Source organism: Medicago sativa, chromosome 7 (assembly GCF_051527215.1).
Source record: "Medicago sativa cultivar Bolivia chromosome 7, Bolivia_mono, whole genome shotgun sequence".
Classification (NCBI taxonomy): Eukaryota; Viridiplantae; Streptophyta; class Magnoliopsida; order Fabales; family Fabaceae; genus Medicago; species Medicago sativa.
Window position 1 is genome coordinate 73646542 of NC_140755.1, and position 24857 is coordinate 73671398.

Here is a 24857-nt window from a genome sequence, read left to right on the forward strand (position 1 = left end):
ATTGGCCAGGTACATGAAGATGAGAATTGCCAACAATTTCATTCACACATATTCGATAAGCACTACGATACGAATAATTGTCGCTCTTCTCCTTTTTTCAAATCAATTTATCATTTGTTACTAGAGGTTAAAGTGGAGTACTATGAATCAGGTGCTTTCCAAGACTTCGTAGATTGGAGTGTCTGTTGACAAAGACTTTCCATTTTTGAGCCACGGTGAACCTAGAAGAGATATATTAGCTCCTGAACGTATTCTCCATCTCGCACCCTGTTTCACCATAATTTTAGCACTAAATATACTTCACCACACATAACTTGGATTATGCACAATTCCTGACCCAATGAAGTCACTATTAGGGAAATACCGTGCCTTAAATAGTTGAGTAACAAGACTAGATGGATCAGTTTGGAACCTCCAACCTTGTTTGCCTAACATCGCCACATTAAAAGAAGTTAGGTCCTTGAATCCCATGCCACCGAAGTTTTTATGAACAAACAGTTTTCCCATGACATCCAGTGCATCCCACGCCTCATGTTACCTCCATGAACCCACCATAATGCATTAATCATTTTTTCTAGAGTATCAATAAGCTTGAAGGATACAGAAATATGCTCATAATATAAGATGGGATAGATTAGAGCACTGATTTAATCATTACCTCTCTTCCAACTTTAGATAAATATTTGTTGCTACAACTATTGATTTTGTGCCAAATTTGATCCTTGATAAATCCAAAAGTTGCTCCGACCCACCATAGATGGGAGTCTAGGATACTTGTCGATCCCCGTAACTACTCTGACTCCAAGAATATTGTTGATGGAGTGGGAATAATTTTGCCAAAGACGACTTCAGATTTAGGAAGACTAATAGCCTGCCCTGATGCTAGCTCACATGTTTGAAGAATTTTCTTCATTACTTGTGCTTTCTGTTATTCTGCCGTGAAAAATAAAAAACAGTCATCTGCAAACAAAAGGTGAGAAATAACAGGAGCATTAGTGCAAATGGTAGTATTGTGTGGGTCTCCTCGTCATTCAACTTTCCGAATGAGAGTGGAAAGACCTTTAGCACAAAGAATAAATAAGTACGGTGACAATATCGCATCCCCCGACCAAGAAGAATAGGCCCCACCACATCATTATTAACAATGACAGAATAATCGACGGTCTCCACACATCATAATCCACTGGACCCATTGACTAGCAAGCCCCATCTTAAACATAATTTCCTTAAGATATAGTTAGTCTATTATGTCGTAAGTCTTGCTAATATCTAGTTTTAGAGCAATCATGACAATATCAAGAATGGAACGCCCATGGACAAACAATTATTGGTTCTCAGAAATACATTTACGTAAAATAATTTTGAGCCTGTTAGCAAGTACCTTCGCCAACAACTTGTATAGAACATTGAATAAGGCTATGGGTCTCCAATCCTTCATTGATTTCTGCTCATTACCTTTAGGGATCAAAACAAAGTTTGTGGAATTTAGGGACGGTGGAAACTGATTATTATTTAACCACTGACAACATTCGTGAAAAATTTCAAAACTATGGACCGACGAAAAAAGTTGAAAAAATCCGGGATTGAAATCATCCGGACAAAGTCATTTATCTAGATGCATTGAGAGCACTCTTTCTTCAAACTCGTGGACCTGAAAAGGGCCGGTAAGAATAATATTATCTTCATCCTAAACAACCTAGTTGTTACACATGACACATACCTTGTTCATCGGAAATTCTATCACCCACATCATTTTCTAAAGAAGTAATACGGTTTACATTCTTTCTAGACGGGGCAGAGGCATGGAAAAATTTAGTAACTTACGTACTTTTAATTATAATGTCAATGGTAACAGCTAGGACCCTATGTGTTTCAAAACTTTGTTATATGACTTTTTTTTTTTAGCTGACAGTTATTTTCATCAACGTTGGTATTTAAATATTTTAACTACTTTGTTTTTAGTAGGGTACGACTTTAACTTGACTTTAGTTTTTATGTATTTATTATTATTCTGATAGTTACATACTTCTATATATATCAATAAATTATGTGTATGTGGAGATCATCATTAAAAATTTATATTTACTACGTAGTATCAGTTTTCTTATAAGATATTTGTAAATTCGTCCCTACGTACTTTTATAGTGGCTGAAAATTTGTCCAACTTAATTATTTTAAGATATAACATAGATATTTATACTTGTTTGAGCTTAATTAATTCTAAACCTACCCATCCGATGCTTTCAACGTTTGATTTCCACCATCAATAAATTGATACAATAATAATATTAATTAAAACGTCTTAAAATAACAATTATTCTCAATATTATAAGTTTGGTGAAAATCACATTACCCATCAATAAAAAATGAGTCAAGTTATCGATTCTGATTTAACACCAATCAAAACCATCCGTTCCTTTTTAAAGGGATCAAAACTATCTATTTATTTTCCACTATTTATTACTCCCTCTGTTTCATAATACATGTCCAATTTTTGCAATGTGCACTATTCACTTGACTTACTTTGACCATACTTTTTAACTAATGTATAAATACAAATATTAGCATGTAAGATGTTGTTTGATTTGTCTCGACAAATATTTTCAAAATATTAATTTTTTATAATTTTTTACTTTAGATAATTAAAGATATTAACGGTCAAAATTGTGCATTGGCATATGTGACGTGGTTGATTTGGACATGTATTTTGAAACGGAGGGAGTATAAGTTTTGTGACAATTACATTACTCATCAATAAAAGGTGGGTATCAATTCTGAGTTAACACAAATCAAAACCATTTGTTCCTTTTTGAAGGGATCAAAATCATCTATTTATTTTCCACTATTTATATCATAATTATGAAAAACAAATGAATGATTTTAATTAATGTCAACTCAAAATGAATAGTTCTATGCACATTTTATTGAATGATAAATAAAAATTTGCCTTTAGTTTAAAATATTTCAACCAGGTGCCTGACCCCTTAGAAATTACGCATTTTTTATGGCTTTGTTTCATTTCCAAAGGGTACCGAAGACAAGGGAATATGATTCCCTACATTAAACTTTTATGCAATTCCACCATTTCTACTATCATTAACCTAACATATCTTTAATTATTTTGTCTTTTACTGAAATTTTCACTATCATTAACCTAACATATTTTTCACTAAATGTAGGACCTTGCAGTTGATATCATCAACTTGATACCAACGGCAAGGAATCATGATTCGAACACAAGGCAAGAGAAATTCAGAGAATATAAACTAAATAAGGAAATGATATCTATATACAACTATTTTGGGACAACTTTCTCATACTCTCATAGTATTCCTACTCTCTATTCTATGTTTGTCCCAAAAGAAGTATTATTGAAAACGGCGAATGAGGGACATAAGAACTATGGTGAGAGAGTGTGTAGACCGTAGAGTAACTAGAGTTATTAGTCGTAGAATGGTGTGTCGTAAATGCAAGATATATCTTTGATCTATAAAATTTAAATTTAAATAGGTTGGGCATACAACAAATGTAAAAAAGTTTCTAAATCGGTTGTCAGAATAACTCTAATAAAGTCCATGTGAACTTTAACTCAATTGGTAGGTATATTGCATAATATATGTAATAGGGTCAGAGTTTGAACATTGGACTTCCCACATCTCCACATTTAAAATACGTGAACTTCAACCACTAGATTAATTGACCCAAAAAAGAAAGAATAACTAATAAAAAATCGGTGTTAAAATAAATAGTTTGAAAGACTAACCAATGTAAAATGTAATCTTATTAGAATTTTCAGTTAGCTAATATTTTTTCCACATTATACAATAATTACACTTATACCTGATTGTAAATTATTTAGACAACCGATTGAAAATGTTGTAATGATTTTTAAAAACATCTTTGCATATTTTTTTTTAAATCAGTTGATTTTCAATCAATTAAAAATCTGTTATAGAAAATCTATTATTATGCCATAGTGCAAAAAATCTTGTCATGTTTATTTATAAAATATTTCATGATAACTTATAAGCCACACAACTCCTAAAATCATATCAGATGCATGGCGAATAAGACACAGATTACTTAAGCAACATAGTCTTATTTTGAGATGCAACTTTGAATAAGACACGTAAACACAGCCCATATTTCAGATATTTTGTTTATATATTGATTTTCATTTGTGAGGCATGCATGCGTTAGCATTACCTTGTTGTTCCTAGTCTATGAAAATGATAAGAAATATTGTCGTGAAATATACAAAATTAAAACAATGTATGTGTTGTTGTGATGCCATTACCCTTATTATTGTCGACATAATTTTTTTTAAATGATTTTAATGAATGTTTGAAGTTCGATTACTTACCTGATGGAATACTCAATCTTTATATTAGTATACAATTTTTTTTTTCTGTTTTATTTGTGATGTCATTACCCTTATTATTGACTTCATGAGCGCATGGCATGCAGAATGATCTAAAATGAAGAGGAAGAAAGAAACATCGAAATTGACTAATAATGTATTAAAAGAATGAAGTGACCATACTTAGTAAAATGTCCCAATCCTCAGCTGAAGAGCCTCTTCTAAAAGGGTCGTAATTTGTTTAGAGCATGCATACAGTCACATGTTGGATCGTTTGGTTTTTAAATTCTAGAATTAACAAGTTTTACCGAATGAAATATCATCGATATATTAAAAATATAGTCAGATACAAACACCACAAAACAAAAATATAAAAGCACACTATTACTAGTACAGGTAATTCCTTTAAAAAAAAAGAGAGCAAGATATACAAAATTCTAACCCTAAAATTGAGAATATCCTCAAAATACTCTTCCAACTCCATATATATAATTATAAAAATTATAATTCCCATTAAAAACGTATATTGTATATTTGCTTTAAAAATAATATCATGATACATCTAACTGACGTGATTAACTATTTTATATTTTTTTTTTGAAGGATCTATTTTATATTGATACTACATAAAAAAAGAAAATTATATTAATTTATGTGCATGGGTGTGTCGGGGCCGGGGGTAGCTCATGCTTGCCTCTCCTGGATTCGTCCGTGCAATGCACCCTCTGAGCAACGAGCCTGTATCTACCACAAGATGTTTATACTATGCGATAAATTCTTTTGAGGGTCCAATTTTTTTTTAATGAAAAGTAGATTATGATCAACACTAAGTAATTCTTTTGAGAGCCCTAATTTTAATATAAATCGGACGGCTCAAATTTTAATATTAGAATAGGGTCTCCAAAGTATTTAAGATAATCATGTCTTAATTCCTTTTGAGCTGATGATAACTCTTCCACGAGTCTTCCATTTACAAAAACCGACATTGATGAGGACTCCAAACTGGACTGCATCCACTTTCACTAAACTCACAAAAACTTAACCTCCCTAACATATAATCCAAATAATTTCAACTTACCTAATCATACACCTTGTTGAAATATATCTTTAAAAGCTAGCAATTGGTAGGGTTGTAAAACGGGACAATCTCACTAGGCCGGCCCGTTTAACACATCATTTTATACGGGTTGAATCGAGGTTTGAACTCGACCTCTTAAGTTGACCCACCCTATTTAATCCGTTGAAAAATGGAGACGGGGATGGGGCAGTCTGATCCTCGTGCTAGTATGAATAAAAAAAACTATCATTTTTTTAATGTTTTTAATTAGTAATTATGTGAATTTTAACCCAAAATCATTATTCTGCTGCTATTATTCGTATAACTGGAGTATTTTTTTTGGTAATACAACAACAAATCATGTAAATAACTCTATATATTTTAATTTCTAGCATTAAGAACAAGAAAATTATGTATTTGTATGATTCATTTAAATGAAAAAAAATTGACGGGCCGACCCGCCAAACCATTTGCCCACCAAAGAGCAAGATTGGGACAAGAATTTGAACTCGGTCATCTAAATCGTCCTGCCTCATCCTGTTTTTAATGGGTTAAAAGTGGAGTGGGTTAGCTCGCTTTGCTATCCCTAACAATTATTTATTCTTGTTAAAACAAAATTATTTAAGCGTGGGACCAAAATTTGTTGAAAATTTTTAGAATGTTAAAAAGAAAATTTGAGATATTTATAGAGATCAACAACTTATTTAATCCTAAAATAAGCTTCATTTAAATTTGAAATAAATATAGTACAATCAAATTGACTATGAGTTGAGACATTTCCCATCTATATCTTTGAAAACAAAGTACATCAGCAAATCAAACTCTTAATCCTAACCAGACTAAATTCTTCCACATATGGCTAATGGTCAAGAATAATGAAAGTCCACAATCTTTAATTACATATATCATTGAGAAAATTTGTTATACTCCCTCGTCTCTATATCTAAGTACTCATTTGACTTTATTTTTTTCCCTAAATGTAAACCCCTTTTCAAATTACTAGATGCATTTATTTTTTTTCCTAAACATACCCCTAATTAATACTACTAACTTGTATTGAAATATTAAAAGTCAAATTTAATACACATACAAACAAAGGACAATTTGGTAATATTAACACACAAAATAGATACATTAATTGCACTAACAATTTTTCTTAAGAAATGTGAAAAATGCAAAATGGGCTTAGATATAGGGACGGAGGGAGTACAACGTTCGTTCATTTTGAATATAGGTGGTTTTAAAAATTACGAATTCAATTACATGTTGACAAATCATTTGTAAAACTAAAAACATGTTAAATTTGATGATAGCCACTATAATTTCATTAATCAAAATACAATAATGATTGCCATAGCTTGGGCAATCCCTTCCCTCCGCCCTCTCACTGAGATGTATAACTAAACCAATGAAAATTGGTAAAGTTGATTGAGAAATATTTACCTCATGCAATGAAGGGTTTGAATTCAAAATTTTTGCCAATGTAAAAACCTTGGTGATGAGTGACATATACGTATTGTTTGAGGTTTTCTCCAAACCACTCCAAGAACAGTGAACTATATATATTGTATTTTTGAGGTTTTCTCCAAAGACCAGAGTCATCTATCAACCATGATCATGCCCTAACTTTAAGAAAATTACAAATAATGTTAAAACTTTATAACCGTAAATATTTCCTCAAATGACAAATACTGATTTGATGGGTCAGGAAAAATGGTTAAATCTTCATGCAAACGAAAGCTACAATGATCATACATGCAATAATTTAAAGGATTAAATCATTACTGCTTTCAAAGAATGGCCTACAAAAAATGAAAACGATGGGTTATACACGACTTTTTTTCTTTCTCCAAACGTCTCTTGTCCACACAATTTCTTAAATTCCCCCCTTAAATTTCTTAAAACGTCTATTTTGAGAATGTCGTCTTTTTTGTTTTCCAACCTTATTTGCACGTAACTAGGTTGCCGTCAATAGCAGACATCTGGCTTTCATTTCAACCTTGTATTAATTTTTGAAGGGACTTCTTCATTTTCTTTATATTCAAGGTGAAAGTATAAACTAAAAAAATACAATAATATTTCTCTCTTTAATGTATATTTTTTTTCATAATTATCCCTTTTTCTGGTAGACATAATTATCCTTTTTAATAATGGAATAAATAAAATTATAACCTATGAAATAATATAAAATAAATATTGTTATGATTTGTTTAAAACGGCCCATACAAATAAGGACAAGAAAATGTTTAAATATTTTTTTCATCAAATATTTAATATGCCAATTAGTGAATGATTGTTAAAAATATGTCAAATCAAACAATAAAAAAGTGCTTAATTAATCAATCATAGAAATTACACTAATTAATTATGTGGTTTTTTTTGTGGGATTATGTGGTAATCTTATTATCTGCTCAAAAGGGTTAGTTTCCAGCCATCAATAATTTCTCTGACTCAATGTGAAATCGACAGCAGACTTTGCTTGGACGACAAAAGAAGAAAATGATGTCCAAAATTGCTGTGACAAACAATATGAAAGACTAAAAAACAAAACAAATGAAGGAATGCTTTATAAAAAGAAAAATGCTAAAGTGTACAAACTACTTCTCATACTAACTACAAGATAGTTGATATGTAGTGTTATACGTTCGAACATATGAGATTTTCCACTTTTGCAAATATATGGTATGTAAATCTAACCATTAAATTACTTGAAAAAAAAACAACATTAAGCATTGATGAAACAGAAAACGTAGAGAAAACAAAATGAAATTAAGAAAGCTAACTCAGTAGTAATTTTTTTTTGAAGCAAGTAAATTTAAGGTGTTTCACTCATAATAATAGTAGCAATACGAAAAGGAATTACATCAAAAGTACTGCGTGAAGCATGGGATAAGCCGATAAGGCTTCTCGTGCAAGAGCATGAGCGCTACTGTTTGCTTGACGCCTAGTAAAAACAACTACAAAGTCGTTATAGTGATCAAGTAAGGTTCTACAATTTTGAATAATTGAACCATACTCAGAGAGATTCATCTTACTATTGTGCACATCATCCACAACCATTTTACAATCAAGCTCAAAAATGATATTGTGGCATCCTAATGAAGAAATCCATTGAATGCCTTGGTACAAACCCCAAGCTTCACCCTCTGCTATTGTCATCACAACCTCACAATAAGTTGTCAAAGCAGCAACAAATGTGCCTTTCTCATCACGAAGACACGCTCCCATGGTTACCTTTTTTTCTGTTGTAAAAAATGCTGCATCACTGTTACACTTGAAATAATTTGGAGGAGGAGGTTGCCAATACACAGATTGCACATGATGTTGTTGGGTTCGATCATTAGTGTGAGTATGTCTTGCATGCTGCCATGCAAGGAGAGTTCCTTGCGTGCGACCTATGACGTGCTCCATAGTCCCGACCTTGTCCTCCCAGAACTTAGTTTCGTTATCGCCAAAGACTCCATGCTGTCATTGCAAATGTGATTAACAAATACATCTTGAAAACCTTCGACATCAACCATCAAACTTTCCAAAGTTGACCACATGTTAATTTTCCTCCAAGCAGCAATACTATCTGCACAATCAAGAAATAGATGCCAGTTGTATTCTATGTATCTGTGACAAACAACACAATTTGATTCACAATTGACAACTTTTGTCATCAATCTTTGCCTGTTTGGTAAACAATCCCTCCCAAGCCTCCACATAAAATGCTTTACCTTGGAGGAATGGCTAACGCCCATAGCTTATTCCAATCTCCTTCAACTTTCCATACATCTCTATTTATCATCACATCCACACAAACTCTATATGCACTTTTAACCCAATACAAGCCATTTTTATCATATCTCCAAATGATTTTATCACTCTTACCAAGATTCACAAGTGGTATCTGTAATGAGCAGTGCTATATATAGCGACTGCCATTATCCCGAAAATATCTCGAAGTGTGCTAGCATTTGATTTCTACAAGCTTTTTAAGTTTTATTTTTATATTTTCTTAAAATAAAAAAGTGTTAGGTAGGTAACCGTTTGCCTACTAAACTTAAACTCATCTTCTCAATCTCAAAACATATGTCTTTAATTTATATACTTCAATGTGCTATGCTACTCTCTTTTGCTCCCACTAAATCTAATATTTGGAATAAATTCTGCCCACTAGTTTGGTGTGAATACTACATGACAAAAATGAGAGAGTGCTGCTGAAACACAAAGAATTGATATTAAAAAAAAAACATGTCGTGAATTTGTCGTGATATATTTTATCGCGAGATTAATCATTTCCCATCTGTAATATTTCCAGTTTTTATATCTTTTAAATGAGATACTTTTTTTTTTCCTTCAAAAAAAGTATTTCATTTAAAAGATATAAACACTGAAAATGTTTAAAGGGATATCAGGAGAAAAATCATTTTGATGGAAAAAAGATGAAAAAGCAGAGAAGTAAAAATGTAAATAAAAAAGTTCATTTCATATCTTGATATTATGACTTTCGGTATATGAATTTATACAAGAGAGTAAGAAAGCAAATCCCGATTCATGATCCATATTTCCTCTTAATTATTATCTGAAAATCATTTACTTAGATAGAGATAAAAAATAAAAAAAAATTAAGAATGGTGATTTTGGTAAAAAAAAAAAAGTCCCAAAATCAAATGAAAGAGAGAACCTAGAGAGAAAATTAGGGCCGACTTCTGTTACAATATAAACACTCTTAATTTCCTTTTTTATTTTATTTTAAAGTAACTCTTAATTTCCTTCATAATGCCTTTATTCACTGGTTCAGCGGCTGCTAGGCGTGTTTTTAGGGGGTTCCAATATGGTAATTGTGCTGGGAGCGTAGCATAGCTATGGGACTGAATTCAGCGTCATAGCTTACACTATTTTGCTTGGGCTTTGATCTTTTTAGGAGTTTTACGCCGTAGACCCTCCGGTCACTAATATAAGCAAAAATCCACTTTCTAGGTTTATTCAATAAATGATGTATGCAGCCTGTAATAAAGACTACATACATCATTAATTGAATGAATCTAGAAAGTGAATTTTTGCTTATATTAGTGACCAGAGGGTGTATTTGTTTTACGGGTGAATTGAGGTGTTTTTGTGTAGATGTTACGTATATATGCGACATCTTTATTGTTCTTTGACTGCCACTTAGCGTCTTGTGATAGCTTCAGTATCAATAATATTTGCCGATTAAAAAAAAATTAGCTCATTTTCATCCCTATTGAAAGGAATCTTTTACCAAAGCTCTTGTGGTAGCAATTTCAAATTTTCAATTTCAACATTTCCTTTTTCTATGGCCTATCAAATCAGAACTATAAATTTTTTATGAAATCCATTTTTTAACCACTAACTAAATGATGAAAATTTTAAACATCTATCACTTGTACTGCGCCAAATGTTGATCTAGTTGCCTTCTCTTAACGTCTTCTTTTCAATAAGGCAACGTTCACCAAATCTATAGCACTTCTTTCTTATTATTGAGAAATAACAACTTATAATGCTTAAACTATTTTTGATTTTACAAACAAATGTTATGAAGAAAAATAATGATCATAGTTTTTTCTTAGTTTCATTGTTGTCTTAATCTTTTTTTGGTGTGAAAGTTTTGTCTACTCGTTGATAAAAGAAAGAAGGTTGCTCATCTCACCAACAAAATTGTTCTTTCCCACCTCAAAATGACTTTCAATACCCTAATGATAGTTAACTACCGTTCGCTCCTTAACATTCACCTTGGAGCGAACGAAAGTTAACTGTTGTTGGTGGTATTTTGGTCATTTTAAGGTTTGGGACACCTTAAAAACAATTTCTGAAGTGTAAAGAGCAATTTTCAAAAAGAAAGATGAAAATTTAAAAGCCATAAGGCCTGCTTTTTTTTGTTTTGTTTGAAAGATAAGGCCTGCCGTTTTATTAGGCCCATAATTTAACTCGGCCCGTTTTTATTTATGATTAAGAAAATACAAAAACAAAGAAAACAAGAATTTATAAAAGATCCCTAAAAAAAAAAATGAATTTATAAAAGAAGAATTCAAAATAGGGAAATGCTAACTTATGTCCAGGGCGCAAGATAATGATCTTAAAATAGAATTAACAAATAAATATTGCATTGAAAAGATAAATTTTTATGTTTTTAAGGTTATGAATGCACAATTTTCAAGATAATATTTCTACATTTAGTTTCTTATCTTGTGTCCTAAGGACACAAATTAGCAAGACCCTTCAAAATAAAACGAAAATGATATGAATGAACTACGTAACCTTTTTATCCAAAGTCAAAGTTTCTGTTATTTACTACACGAATATATTTTTTATCAAAACCATTTGTGTATTAACTTCATTTCCACTACCAATGCTTTTGTGTGGTGACTTCATTCATCGTTACCAACATCCTTAGTTCTAGCTGTTTTTGGCCTCAATGGATGTTTGCTTTGTCTAGCTCCCAGCTCCTTTGCACTATGATCTCCGTCTATGTTTGCATAAGAATATTAGATTTGAAGCTTGAAAATGTATATGAAAATGGACAAAAAAGACCAAATTGAAATGAAAAAAAGATAAAGGACCAAACTGTTACCTGAAATTAAGTTAAGGGACTAAAAATGTAATTTTGCCTAGATAAAATCATAAGGTACAATGAGTCTGACCATCCAACATTTTTTGTATGCGTTTAATTCTGAAAGTCAATTATGTCTTGGATTATTTCCATGTCTTTTGTGAAATACTCTTTTTTTGGTTGACATTTAAAATAACTAGAAATGTGTATGTATTTTGGTGAACCTCTATTACATAAACATTTCAAATCATTCTAAATGATTGCAAACAAAATGACACAATATTACCAATTCTAAAATATAGTTGATTTCGTAAATAAGCCATGAAAATAGCGCTTTAGCTGGTTTATGATCGGACTCATTGTATGATATAAAGGTTGGAGTTTGAATCTCGAACACCTCACTTATTCGTTCTAAAAAAGTGACTTTCCAGCTACGATCATATCGTTCACGCAATGAAATATATCGATAAAACTATTTTGCTTCTGGAAGATATCAATGAAATAGATAAAACTATTTTGCTTCTGGAAGATATCAATGAAATAGTCTCGAGCCACATTACATAAAATAATAATATTAGTCATAACAATGTTCGAAATACCCACCAAAGAAGTAATCTGGTTAATTATGCGCCTAGAAGTTGCAGCAACATGAAAGAACTTAGTATTTAGATCATCATCACACATCCAATGAGTTTTAGCACGTTGGCGCCAAAATGCATTTTCTTGTATCATTAAATTGCTTAAGGCATTGAAATAATTAACATTATTATGAGTAACAAGACTTTAACGCGGTCCAATTTCTTCCTACAATCACCAATGTCCCGCCGAAAATGTTGAAACCGAGTCTTGTTCCATTGAGATGAGATAAATCAGAAGCACATAAGTTCAGAATATGTTGTTCCCCATAAAAAATCTAGTGATCTTAGACAAAATCACCAAACTCGGGATAATCGAGCCATCCTTTGTATCTCTAGTTCTCGAACTAACATGATCGGATAATGGTCCGGCACAAGTAAATTTTCCAAGACAACATTTGGAAACATATGAATCCAAGAATCATTAGCTAAATCTTGATCCAATCTTTCCTCAAAAGTTCAGGGTTCCAAAAATTTCAAACCAAGTAAAAGGATATCCCTTTATATGATCATCTACTAAACTCAATTATGAAATTACTGATTGAAGGTCATTTGCCAACCATTGGTGAAGTAAGTGTTATTTTACTGTTAAATTTCATTTTGAAGTTTATTCCTTGAGGACATGTAATGATGCAAGTTTGGGGTTGTGATGACATTAGGTCATACTCTCTCCGGTCCTTATTATAAGAAACAATTGACTTTTTTGGTTCATTGTGTAAGTGATGTATATAGTCTATATTTACAATAAGATACATTAATTATTCTATGAACCTAAAAAGCCAACTTTTTCTTATAATAAGGACCGGAGGGAGTATGTTATTTTGTTACTTGTTTTTTATGCAGTTGTAGTAAAGTTCAGATGAATTTGAATGGTTCATAAGCTGAAAAAGACAGAAAATGAGGAGACAATGAAAGGCAAAATCATGTCACAATTATGTACATCGACACAATTTTACTGCCATTTTTGTGAGTTTCAACTCGACAAATATCATGTCACGATACCCTAAAATCGGGACACGATTTGAGGAGCGTCAAGCCTAGAATTTGAATTTTTGGCAGGATCAAGACACGATTCTACCAATCTGGACACGATTTGTACGTTACTAATTTAAGATCTATAAAAGCCAAGTTTGTTTCAGTGTCAAAGGTTCGAAATTTTGGGAGAGAACCTGCATTTTTGGAGCTGAAGAATGGGAGACCGGGTGGGAGACCATCAAAACTCACAGTCAATCATCCAATTAATGCAATAAATTTTATTCTTGTGCTAGTTATTTATGCTTTAGCCATGAGTAACTAATTCCTCTGTGATTAGGTCTTAGTTGATTCGGTTCTAGCTTTTGGACATGTAATTTGTAAACTCTACTCAATTATAATAGCAAATCTAGTTTATTTAGTATAATTTATGCTTAATGCTTTTATGTTCAAATCAAATATGAATTGAACTCTAAGATTATATGACTGCTGACACCAAATTATAACTTAGATCTAATATTGTTCAACTTAACGGACAATCTAAGGATAGAAAATTGTTAAGTTGTGATTTTTAAAATTAACGGACTTTCAAAACTTTGATGATTACAAGTTCACCTAAGGGATTAGGGAATTGTAATTAGAAAAGAGGGCTTTGAGTCAAGGGAATGACCTGAGCTAATTTGTTAATTATCGTAAACTAGAGGAACAATTATATGGTTTATGTTCAAATTACGAGTAGTGATGAACAAATGATTCGAATGACTTGATCCTTTCTCTTAAAATTTCTTACATCAAACCTTTATCTTTCAGTTGTTTATTCTAAATTGCAACCAAATCAAATTGCCTAAGACACCCCCCATTTAATCATACCCTAAATATTGATGAAAGTGCTAAGTAGAGAATAAAATAGTCCTTGTGTATACAAATTTAATTATTACTTCGATATAATTTAGTACACATGCTAAAATTGTATCTGTGATCGCTTTGTTGATCGTATAATATGTTTATATTCTTTTCGCGCCCTTTTGTTTTGACATTTTTTGGAGGTGGACGCATAGAGATTGTCAATATTTAGAGAAAATGCATCATGCCTTAACATTTTTTTTCGAAGCTATTCTTTCATATGCATCTTCATGTTGTAATTAGCATATTTGAACCGGGCCTTGATTGTATACAAAACTGTTAGTTGTAATGCAGTAGAAAACTAGGGAAAATGCATCATGTTCTAGTTTTGAGACGTTTCAGATTATATAAGCCGAAACTTATATATTTCTTTCTGCTTATACAATATGAAATCCCCCAAATACCCTACCTCCATGCGGGAAAACTATGTTAGTATGGAGCATAAAAACTTACTATTTAGATTATAGAAGCTGAAACATGTATATTTCATTTGGCTTATATAATACGAAATATCCCAGAACCAAAACAAAATGCAGAAGACATAAATTCAACCAAACACAATTTAAGAAGGAAAAAAAAGGACCTGAAGCAAATCCCATTGTGGTAGAAGAGAGATGTTTTCCTTTCTATCTTTAGGATCACCTTCATACTCCAACTGCAACCTCATTAAGTGAGTGTGAATTTCATCCAAACAGGGGGGTTGTTATTTATCTTCTTAGCTATCATACACGTACACACCAATTCGTAAGTGATGAAAATTATGCAGCCACATTTAGATTAATCCATACTGCATCAAACTTCTCGATCAACCTCGTTTGCGTGATAATAAAAAGTGTTCCTTGATATCTTTCTAATTAACTGAGACGTCAGCAATAGAGAATGTTAACTCGGTAGAAGTTACACCAACAAACTCAAGCAACAGAAGACAATATTTGTTGGTCTTATAAATGGAATCTAACACAAGCATCGTATAGAAACAGTTAAACAACTTAAACCATCCGGATGCGCCCAAAAAATATCCCTGACATCATCGAAATCAGGATACTTCCTACAGTGATTACCATACTTCTTCTTAATCAATGATTTCATGAGATGCTGCATTTTTGTTCTCGGACCCCTAATAGACTGCCTATACATGTGACATGCATTATAAATATGCTTGATAGTAGTTGAAGTTCTACCGTTCCTATTCCTTAATTGGTAAGAATATGCCTCAGAGGAACCTTGAGTCGTTGGTCAAAAAAAAGGGAACCTTGAGTTTGTCATCTCACGAAGGTATATACTTTCATTTGAGTTTAGACGTCCAACAGTTTTATGACCTTTCAACTCATCTGTCATATCATGGTTATGTTTTCCATTACCAACTTTAAGACTCCAATCATCATCAATCAACAAGTAACCTCTCACACGAAACAATGATATTTTCGCCCGAAATCACATTTACACTAAAAAAAAATGATGTGCTTTTGGAGGTGTAGGGACTCTTTGATGTTAAAGGTAATGAACTTTTGTCACATTCTAGGCAAACCATATATATAGGGAAGTTTCAGATTTTCTAATCCGAATTGGTCCCCGTTTTTTACAAGGTCGAAACGTAGGCAAAAAATACTGATTTGGATTCTATACTCCGAAATATGTTAAATATTTCGAGTAATATATTCCGAACAGTTTCTTCAGAAGTTCTACTTCTAACCAAACATCAACATGATTGAATGTTTGCCTTAAATTTTATACTGTCCGGATTTTATAAATCGAAATAGTGTTTGGATTTCAAAATCCAAACTAAATAATTTTGTAAAAAAATAAAACACGCGAGAAACTGATTGGTAAGAAAAGTCATAGTAAAACAAATTGAGCATAAGCACGTAGCAATAAGAAGCAACTGGTCTTCTCCATTTTCACCTAAAAGTCCAAACTTTGCATGTGCAACACTTTAGCCATATTATCTATCAAAATTTAATAACATCACATTCCCATCAATCAAAACACTCACACGTATGAAAATATGAATATTGAATAGTCTTAACATTGGATTAGATTTAGGGTCAAGCTTTCTTTTCATGATACTAAAAACAGATTTCAAACGATGTGGATGATATTTCACAAGGTACATGCTGTCCTTCCTAAAAATGAAAACAAACTTAATATTTTTTCGCCAATGGATAGAAACACTCTTTGGTCCCCCCTCAAACTCCTCTTTCTCAATTTGATCTAATCCAGCTTAGACACCACACATCACCCACTCGGACCGTTAGGATGGCTTATGCCTTATGGTCTTGTACCTTTCTACGGACTTAGGTAGGGACCAATTGACCATCTCTCAACAATATTTCCCTTACCCTCAAAACATTAGGCAAAGTGGCAAAAGGCTCATCTTCTCACCATATAGTTTTAGGAAGGAAAAAATAGAAAGAAACAACTTTGATGCAATTATATGGTATGGTATGCACCCGAATAATGTAATAATGGTTTCAATTATATGTTCCCAATGCATATTTACAAGATTAGTAATCAACATTAATTTTCCTGTATGATTTGATTGGTGTACAATGGATGGTACCAATATCATTCATGACTCAAGGCTCTATGGATATTAATTTGTCAATTTCAAATTCTAGACTTAGTCACTAGGTCAGCTAGGCCTAGCAATCTAGTATGTCTGAATTTAGTCCTTATAACAATGAATTATTGTTTGCAATTTCTAAAGAATAGAAATTTTTAGGCTTAAATGCATTTTTTACCCCTTATGTTTTAAAAAGTTGCGATTTTAGCCTCTTATAAAAAAATGGATATTTTGATCCCTTAACTTTTGACCCTCTTTTGATTAGCTGATTTTATGTCAATTTCTCAGTCTCTGATGGTGTAAAATAGGCATGGCAATGGGGCGCGGTGGGGACGGGTTTCACCTTCCTCGTCCCCATACCCGATTCTCATATACTTACCCGTTACCCTACCCATACCCAACGGGGATGAGAAATTGAGTCTCATCCCCGTACCCGACGGGTTCGGGTTTCCCCGCCCCATCCCCGCTCCCGCATAAAATAATTGTTTTTAATAAAAAATAGAAGTTTTTTTCATTCCCAAGAGCAACGTTGTAATACATTATCGAACAATACGCTCATTTTAACATCTGTTAGATGGAATGATTTAGTTGATACTTTAAATATCAATGGTAGTTGTTATTAACATGACAATTATCAAACAAAATAACATGGCATATCAACATAAAGTAATTTTTTACATTTGGGACGGGTTTGGGTATGGGTTCGGGGTGGGTACCTATATACCTGTTACCCGTCCCATACCCAAGTTTTGAAATCGGGGAAAACCCATACCCATACCCAAACCCAGTCAAAACGGGGAAAACCCGTCAGATTGGGTTTGGTTCGGGCGGGTAACCGCGGGTATGGGTTTTGTTGCCATGCCTAGTGTAAAATGACATGGGGATAGAAGGATGCTGATAAGTGGAGTCCGAACTTGTATGGTGTCCAAACTGACATGATAAATTGAGTCCAAACTGATAAGTGGATCCTTCTTTAGGGGGGTCAAAAGTTACACCATACCAGTTTGGACTCCACTTATCAGCATCCTTCTATCTCCATGCCAGTTTACACCATCAGAGACTGAGAAATTGTCATAATCTCCATCAAAATGAGCTAATCAAAAGAGGGTCAAAAGTTACGGGGTCAAAATATCCATTTTATTTATAGGGGGCCAAAATCGCAACTTTTTAAAACATAGAGGGTGAAAAATGCATTTAAGCCAAATTTTTATTTTGTTATTTTGCTTTAGTTAGTATTAATATTTAGTTCATGTCAAATTGGTAATTGTAATATCTAGACAATAGTCCATTTGTCTCTTATTACTTCCTCGGTTTTTTTAAGTGTCGTTTTGGAATAGTAACACAAAATTAAGGAAGTATATTTTTGCTTATTTTCTTCCTGTTATACCCTCAATTTAACCCACAAATAATTTTTTATTTTTTTTGACATTCTTTCTCTTTCCAATAAGTTTAATGTGTTATCTTTCTTTCGTAACGAACAATCGTTAGTTACTTTCTCTTTTTTTTCTCAACAAATTCTTATTTTTTTTAACACACTTTGTCTCTCTCCCATAACAAACAATTATCAATAAACTAAATATTGTACACATATTTTTTAATAATTTTAAAGCAAAATAAAAATTATTCTAACTTCCCATTAAATAAAAGTTATGGGGTGCCAACGTAGTTTGGATGTCTGGTACCTCCTTGATGTCATTCTTGCTCTCTTGATTCATAAAAAAAAAAAAAAAAAGTTAAGAAAAATTTAACTTCCCTCCAACTCCTTTAATCAAAGTTAAGGCTTTAACTATGGTTTCAACCAATACTAGATTTACAATATGTGACATAGATTTAAATGTTGAAGATAAAAAAAAAAAAAAAAAAAAGAAGATCACGTAGGATGGTTAGTTTTTGTACTAATTAAGGTATCTTTAACTTATAGAAACTAATCCTTGAAATAATTGAAATTCATATAAAGGGGTAACATCTTTCAACATATATTTTCCCTCAAAAAAAATCTTCCAACATATATTTAATTTATACATTAGTCAAAGAATGTTCTGAACAAATGGTTAAGAAAATCTAACATATACCACTTATGTCAAACTAAATGGTTAAAAGACTCAAACATATATCACTTGTATCACACTTATTAAAAGACTCAAGTGATTAAGGCTCATTGGTATAAATAAAATAATCTACTAATTTAGATTGTTTGTGTGATGTAGAACTTAATATGTGTTAAATAATCTACTAATTTAGATTGTTTGTGTGATGTAGAACTTAATATGTGTTTGTTTACTAAGAAAATAGTTTGTTTAATCTACATCATTTCTTAAGATATTGATTACTTTGAAAATCTTTTTTTTTGGTGGCCGGGGTTCGAACCTCGTACCTTGCATATTTTATGCATTGTCCATACCAACTGAGCTAAGGTCGCGATGAATATTACTTTGGAAATCTAAACAAACACAATAAAATCTTGAAAATGATTTTTTTATTTTTGGGGTAGAAAGGTGATTTTTATATCAACTAATTGGTAACAAATTCACTAATATATGCATTCTAAACACATGTTCAATAAAATCATGATGTGTCAAGAAATTTCCTAGAGTGATAGAGCCAAACTAAGACACACTCACTATATAACAAGGAACAACAAACCCATGTTCTAATTTCCATAAACATGAAAGGGAAACAATCATAAGAAAGGAGTATAACAAAAAAAAGTAGAGTAATCCAAATTTACACAATCTTTCTATTAGATGGGCCACTGAAAATTTTCCAAAAATTGAATACATGTAAGTAATCCTGACCCACGCAACAAACTTCCAATCCTGAAAGCTTCTCTGTGTGCTCCTTTTCTCTTTCTCTTCAGAACAAATTTTTAACCAAAATAACATAGATAGCTGAATACAATAATCCAATAAACTTTCAAGAAAATAGCATCTTTACCACTAATAAAAGTATACTGCTTTTTACTTTGCATCTGAGCACATAACCAATTGGTCTATCTGAGTCAGTTTTTCTTTGTTAGTGTTAGTTTCTGTGTTCATGTCACCAGCACTAGCAAGAAAACCACTCCAAATATTGCAAAGGACACAAACAATTTTGGCCTAATTGTTGCTCTACTTTTAGGTTACATTTATATAATAAACCCATAAGGACTAAAGCTTATGCAAGGGAATCAAATATATTATGAAGGGGTATTTCAACTTTAAACCACTTTTGTGATACTTTTTAGCAGTAAATAAACCTAATTTTTTCATGATCATGTTACATTTAAAATGTATCTACTGCTTTTTTAGCAATGATCAATCTCAGTTGAAAATTAGTTTAACATAACTAGTGAGTTTTCTCGTCTTAAACAAAGTTTTTCCTTACGCAAAATTATTGATCGAACCTTTAAGAACTTACTTAAGCTACCAAAGTCTCTTACCACTAATACCAACTTAATTTTAAATTTTTGGGGATTAGGTAATTAATATTGACATTACTAATAAAGTCATTAACCACCTCAACTTCACTTATTTTCTATTTTCCTCCTAACCTTTTTCTTCTCTTGTGGGCCCCATTAATCCCTACCTCTCCTATTCCAAAAGTCACCCATGTCTCTCTTTTATATTTATCTCACAAAAGCAAAGAGTGCCAAATCAAAGACACTAATGGAGTTACCATGATCACATCCTTCACTCATCACATTAAGAATTAGAAATCACACAACTACTTCACCAAAAAAAAAAAAAAAACAAGAGAGAGATAACACAAACACTAGTGAGTGAGAGGTAATGGGAAATTACAGGTTCAAATTATCAGACATGATGCCTAATGCTTGGTTTTACAAGCTTAGAGACATGGGAAGAACAAGAAACCAAACACCAACAACACAACAAAGGAAGAAAAAGCAATCTTCAAGTTCAACAACCTCAAACACATCAAAAACAAAGCAACCCTACCAAAGCAATCCAAGAAAATCTTACTACTTTACAAGAGAGCTTAACCAAACAAGCAATAGAATCTTCAACACTTCACCACCAAGAATATCATCATCAAAACAACAAAGACCAAAAAGAAGAACACCAAAGACTTCATCATCATCTCCATTTGATTCTCCACTTGATAGCTCTGCAGAATCAGAAGAACTCCCTGAGCCAGAAATCAGAACAGACCGTGTTCTTCTTCCGACGAACGACATCATAATCGATGTTGACGACAATTCTATCATAGCAACAAGAAAAGATGATAAGCTAAATGAGTATGATTCATTATCAGAACTCATGAAACTTCCACCAATTGTGACCAAACCAGAAAAGTTCAACTACTTGATAAACTATGCAAAGAAGAAAGAAACAAAACCCAGAAGCAAAAATTCATCAAATGATGAACACAACGTTAAAGGGTCACTAAAAGTCAAGATTTTGAAGGAAGAACAGAGGAGCATCAACACAAACACACCAAGTAGAAGATTCTCTGTTAGTTCACCAGGTGTGAAACTTAGGATCAATTCACCAAGAATTTCAAACCGGAAAATTCAAACACATGGCCGGAAAAGTACGTCTTCCACCATCGTTTCGGCTGGCAACCGGAGAAGTCTTTCGGATAGTTTTGCAATTGTGAAGTCATCATTGAATCCACAAGGAGATTTCAGAGAATCAATGGTGGAGATGATTGTTCAGAACAACATTAGAACATCAAAGGATTTGGAAGATCTTCTTGCTTGTTACCTTTCTTTGAATTCAGATGAGTATCATGAACTTATTATCAAAGTGTTCAAGCAAATATGGTTTGATTTAACCGATAATCAGTAGAACAATTCTATTTTTTTTACCCTGTATTTCGCTCAAGATCGACTAATCAAAGGGGTTCAATCTGACCGTCCACTAGTGGGGTCACATTTAATAGTAGAACAAGTTTATATTAAGCTTCTGTTTCACACAAAAATATTCATGTTCATGCTATGTTAGTGTGAGTAATATATTTTAGTTAAGTTCAATAGATTTTAGTGCTTTAATGTTTTCAATTCTTTACTTAAAATGGAAAAGGGAAATTGAATGCTCAAAACTAAGAGCAACAATTTAATGTAGAATGTCAAAGGTGTTTGTAATGGAATTGGACTGTATTTTGTCAAAAAAAAAATGGAATTGGACTGTATGTAATGGAAAAAAAATTAGACCCTAATTTAGACTAAGTTATAGTTGATACATATGGTTTTACATTGCAAATTGTAAATTTGTGATTATTACATTGTATGTTTTATATTTTACAAAATTTGTAGACAAATATAGTTGATGCGGTTACAATAAAATTGATTTTAACATGTTTGTGTGACGTCGATTAAAAAATATTTTTGTCTTTGAAACTTATTCTAACTCAAAACTATGACTTGTACGATTTATACGTTCACATGTATTATTCAATCCATTTTTACGTAAATATATTTAAATATAAATCATTTAACATTTTCTTAACTAAAATCAAATTTACAACATTAATATTTGAAATAAGTATTTGTGACGGCATTACACAACAGACATATAATAGCACTCATGGTTGTTGACTTTTTTGTAATTTTGTTAAAAAGAGCTTCTATACTTTGATTTTAAAGTTATACTTTTTTAAAAGGGGATTATATTTTGAACTTAAGGTTCAAAACAAGTAGAATTATTTATTACTAATAAGAAAATGTGGATACACCAATGGGGTTTGAGTCTAGCCAAAAAAGATGGACTCTTATGATGTGGCAAATTAAGATTTCAATTTTAGTTAAAAAAATATTCGTATTTAATGTTTGACACATCTCAAATAAGATTATCTTTGGTCAAAATGACATATAAAAAACAAAATTAAACCATTTGTTTGGTCGCAATAGGGGTCGGGATTTTTACGGTAGGATATGCCGTCATAAAAAACTCAAGTTGATGTAAATATCATTTATATCTGATTCTTTTGTGCTTGTTGTAAAAATTGATCAAAATTGGCTCTTAATTACTACTACCATGGCTTTGATCCATGGGAAAATAAAGTGTTAGAAATGGGGAAACATCATTCAATATTCATATTCATTAATTCAAGAGGTGAAGAGTTCAGATTGCATGTCACTGACATATAAACGTGTAAAAATGGATTGTACACAATTTAGCTTCATTTGGACCATTTCATGTGTGTTTAGAAAGTCTAAAAAAAGATTGCCACTATTGGCCATTGTTTTATTTCTATTGTCATCTTCGACAACAATACTTGGAGCACATAACTTGCGTCTGATTTTCAGTACCCTTTTTCAGTCCCTCATGGACCCAAAGAGGTTGCAGAATAAGACATAACTGGCACATAATTGTATAAATTGTTAATTTTTTAAGGGACAGAATCGCTTGCAATAAGCCACAATTTCTTCCATTTAAAGTTATATTTATTATTTTAGGCAAAATATATTTTTTTATTATTTAAGTTTGACAAAGCCGATTCAAAAAAAAAAAAAGTTTGACAAAAATATTGGAGTAGTCGTTTAAGTTTGTTATAAGTTTTCAATAGGTTCTTACTAATGTTTTTTTAAGTTTTAAATAGGTCATTTAATTTGTTAATTTAATGCACCTATTAGAAGTTTTTAAGTTTCAAATAGGTCGATAAAAGGGTAATAGGGAAATATTTGAAACTTGAAAAACTTAAAGGATTAAATGGTATTTTTGTCAAACTTAAAGGACCAAAAAATATATTTAACTTTTTTTATTATCATTATTATGTTGTTGTAAAAATCTATAGACGAATGTCACACATCGTAAATGCAGAGAAAAAGGTACTGCAATTCGAACTAATGTCAATGCATATCAAATGTCTTTGCATCTCACAATTTGCACTTATAAGTTAGGCAACTACTATTATTATTGTTGTTTTTTACAATTATTATTATTGTAAAATTGAAATTATTATTTGTTTTATACAACTAAAAGAGACACCCCTTTTAAGTTTGAAGTACACAAGCCTTTGATTTTTCGTCTTTCATTCAAAAATTTAAAAGGATTCTTTCCTTGTCAGAGCATGCAGCTTTTAGGTTCTTGTCACTAATCACTACTTTGACAAATAACACATCAAAAAGCTATATACTTCCTCCTGTAATATTTACAAGAGAAAATTGACTTTTAGATACATTGAATAATATATGTATCTAGTCAAGAATTTAAACCAAATACATAAATTATTTAATGTATCTAAAAAGTAAATTGTCTCTTGTAAATAAGAGCGGAGGGAGTATTCACTAGAAAAATTATTATTACATGTACTTTTAGACATGTCTTGTACGCAATTTTTTAAGAGGAAAATTAAATGTAAATCCTCTTGTTTGTGAAAAATAAAATAAAATTATAAGACTATGAAATTGTAGATTTTTTTTTCTTTTGGTGACTTCGTTGGTTTTCTTCGGAGTTCTGATGAGATTCGGTGTATTAATACCAATATGATCGCACCTCTATGAAACTGTAGATTACCCTAACCTCCCCCTATAAGAACCTTGAAATTCAAATTGCTATACATTTTCATTTTGCATTAAACCCTATGAAACTTTGGATGAGAAAAATATGAAAATTTGTCTAAAAGTTGTGTTTGATTTTCAAAAGCTAAAGGGTAAAGCTACTTCGTTTATTACAAAAGTTGGTTCCAAACTTTAACCAGAGAGACGCAGGCTTGCTTATTTTCACCTTGTCTTTTGCGATAGGCTTACATGGCCCTCCCAAGAGTGGGTTAAATAGTTCAAGCAGCGTGCTATAAAATATAATATATATACCACAAATTTTTTTTTTTTTGAAGGTGTATGCCACAAGATATATGACAAGAAATTCAACTTT

General features: G+C 31.8%; 2 protein-coding genes across 2 annotated transcripts; one reads left to right on the forward strand and one right to left on the reverse strand.

The window, feature by feature from the left end:
• Window positions 1-8276: 8276 nt before the first annotated feature.
• On the reverse strand, window positions 8277-9207 carry LOC146908325 (uncharacterized). The gene is made up of 3 exons (XM_085729255.1): window positions 9137-9207; window positions 8936-9032; window positions 8277-8882 (listed from the first exon to the last, which is right to left on the reverse strand). Exons 1-3 carry the CDS (start codon window positions 9205-9207, stop codon window positions 8277-8279), a joined length of 774 nt encoding a protein of 257 aa, XP_085585381.1.
• An 11465-nt stretch (window positions 9208-20672) lies between these two features.
• LOC146908326 (transcription repressor OFP1-like) lies at window positions 20673-22200 on the forward strand. Its single transcript, XM_085724689.1, has one exon. It carries the CDS (start codon window positions 20811-20813, stop codon window positions 21828-21830), a length of 1020 nt encoding a protein of 339 aa, XP_085580815.1. The 5' UTR covers window positions 20673-20810; the 3' UTR covers window positions 21831-22200.
• The last annotated feature ends 2657 nt before the right edge of the window (window positions 22201-24857 follow it).

Excerpts from the sequence above, each read along its gene's own strand:
- LOC146908325 (XM_085729255.1), bottom strand. The coding sequence starts at position 9,207 with ATGATAAATAGAGATGTATGGAAAGTTGAAGGAGATTGGAATAAGCTA. Across the intron at positions 9,033-9,136 it reads GCGTTAGCCATTCCTCCAAG|ATACATAGAATACAACTGGC; the intron begins GTAAAGCATTTT and ends TGTTTGTCACAG. Across the intron at positions 8,883-8,935 it reads CAACTTTGGAAAGTTTGATG|CATGGAGTCTTTGGCGATAA; the intron begins GTTGATGTCGAA and ends TTGCAATGACAG.
- LOC146908326 (XM_085724689.1), top strand. The coding sequence starts at position 20,811 with ATGGGAAATTACAGGTTCAAATTATCAGACATGATGCCTAATGCTTGG.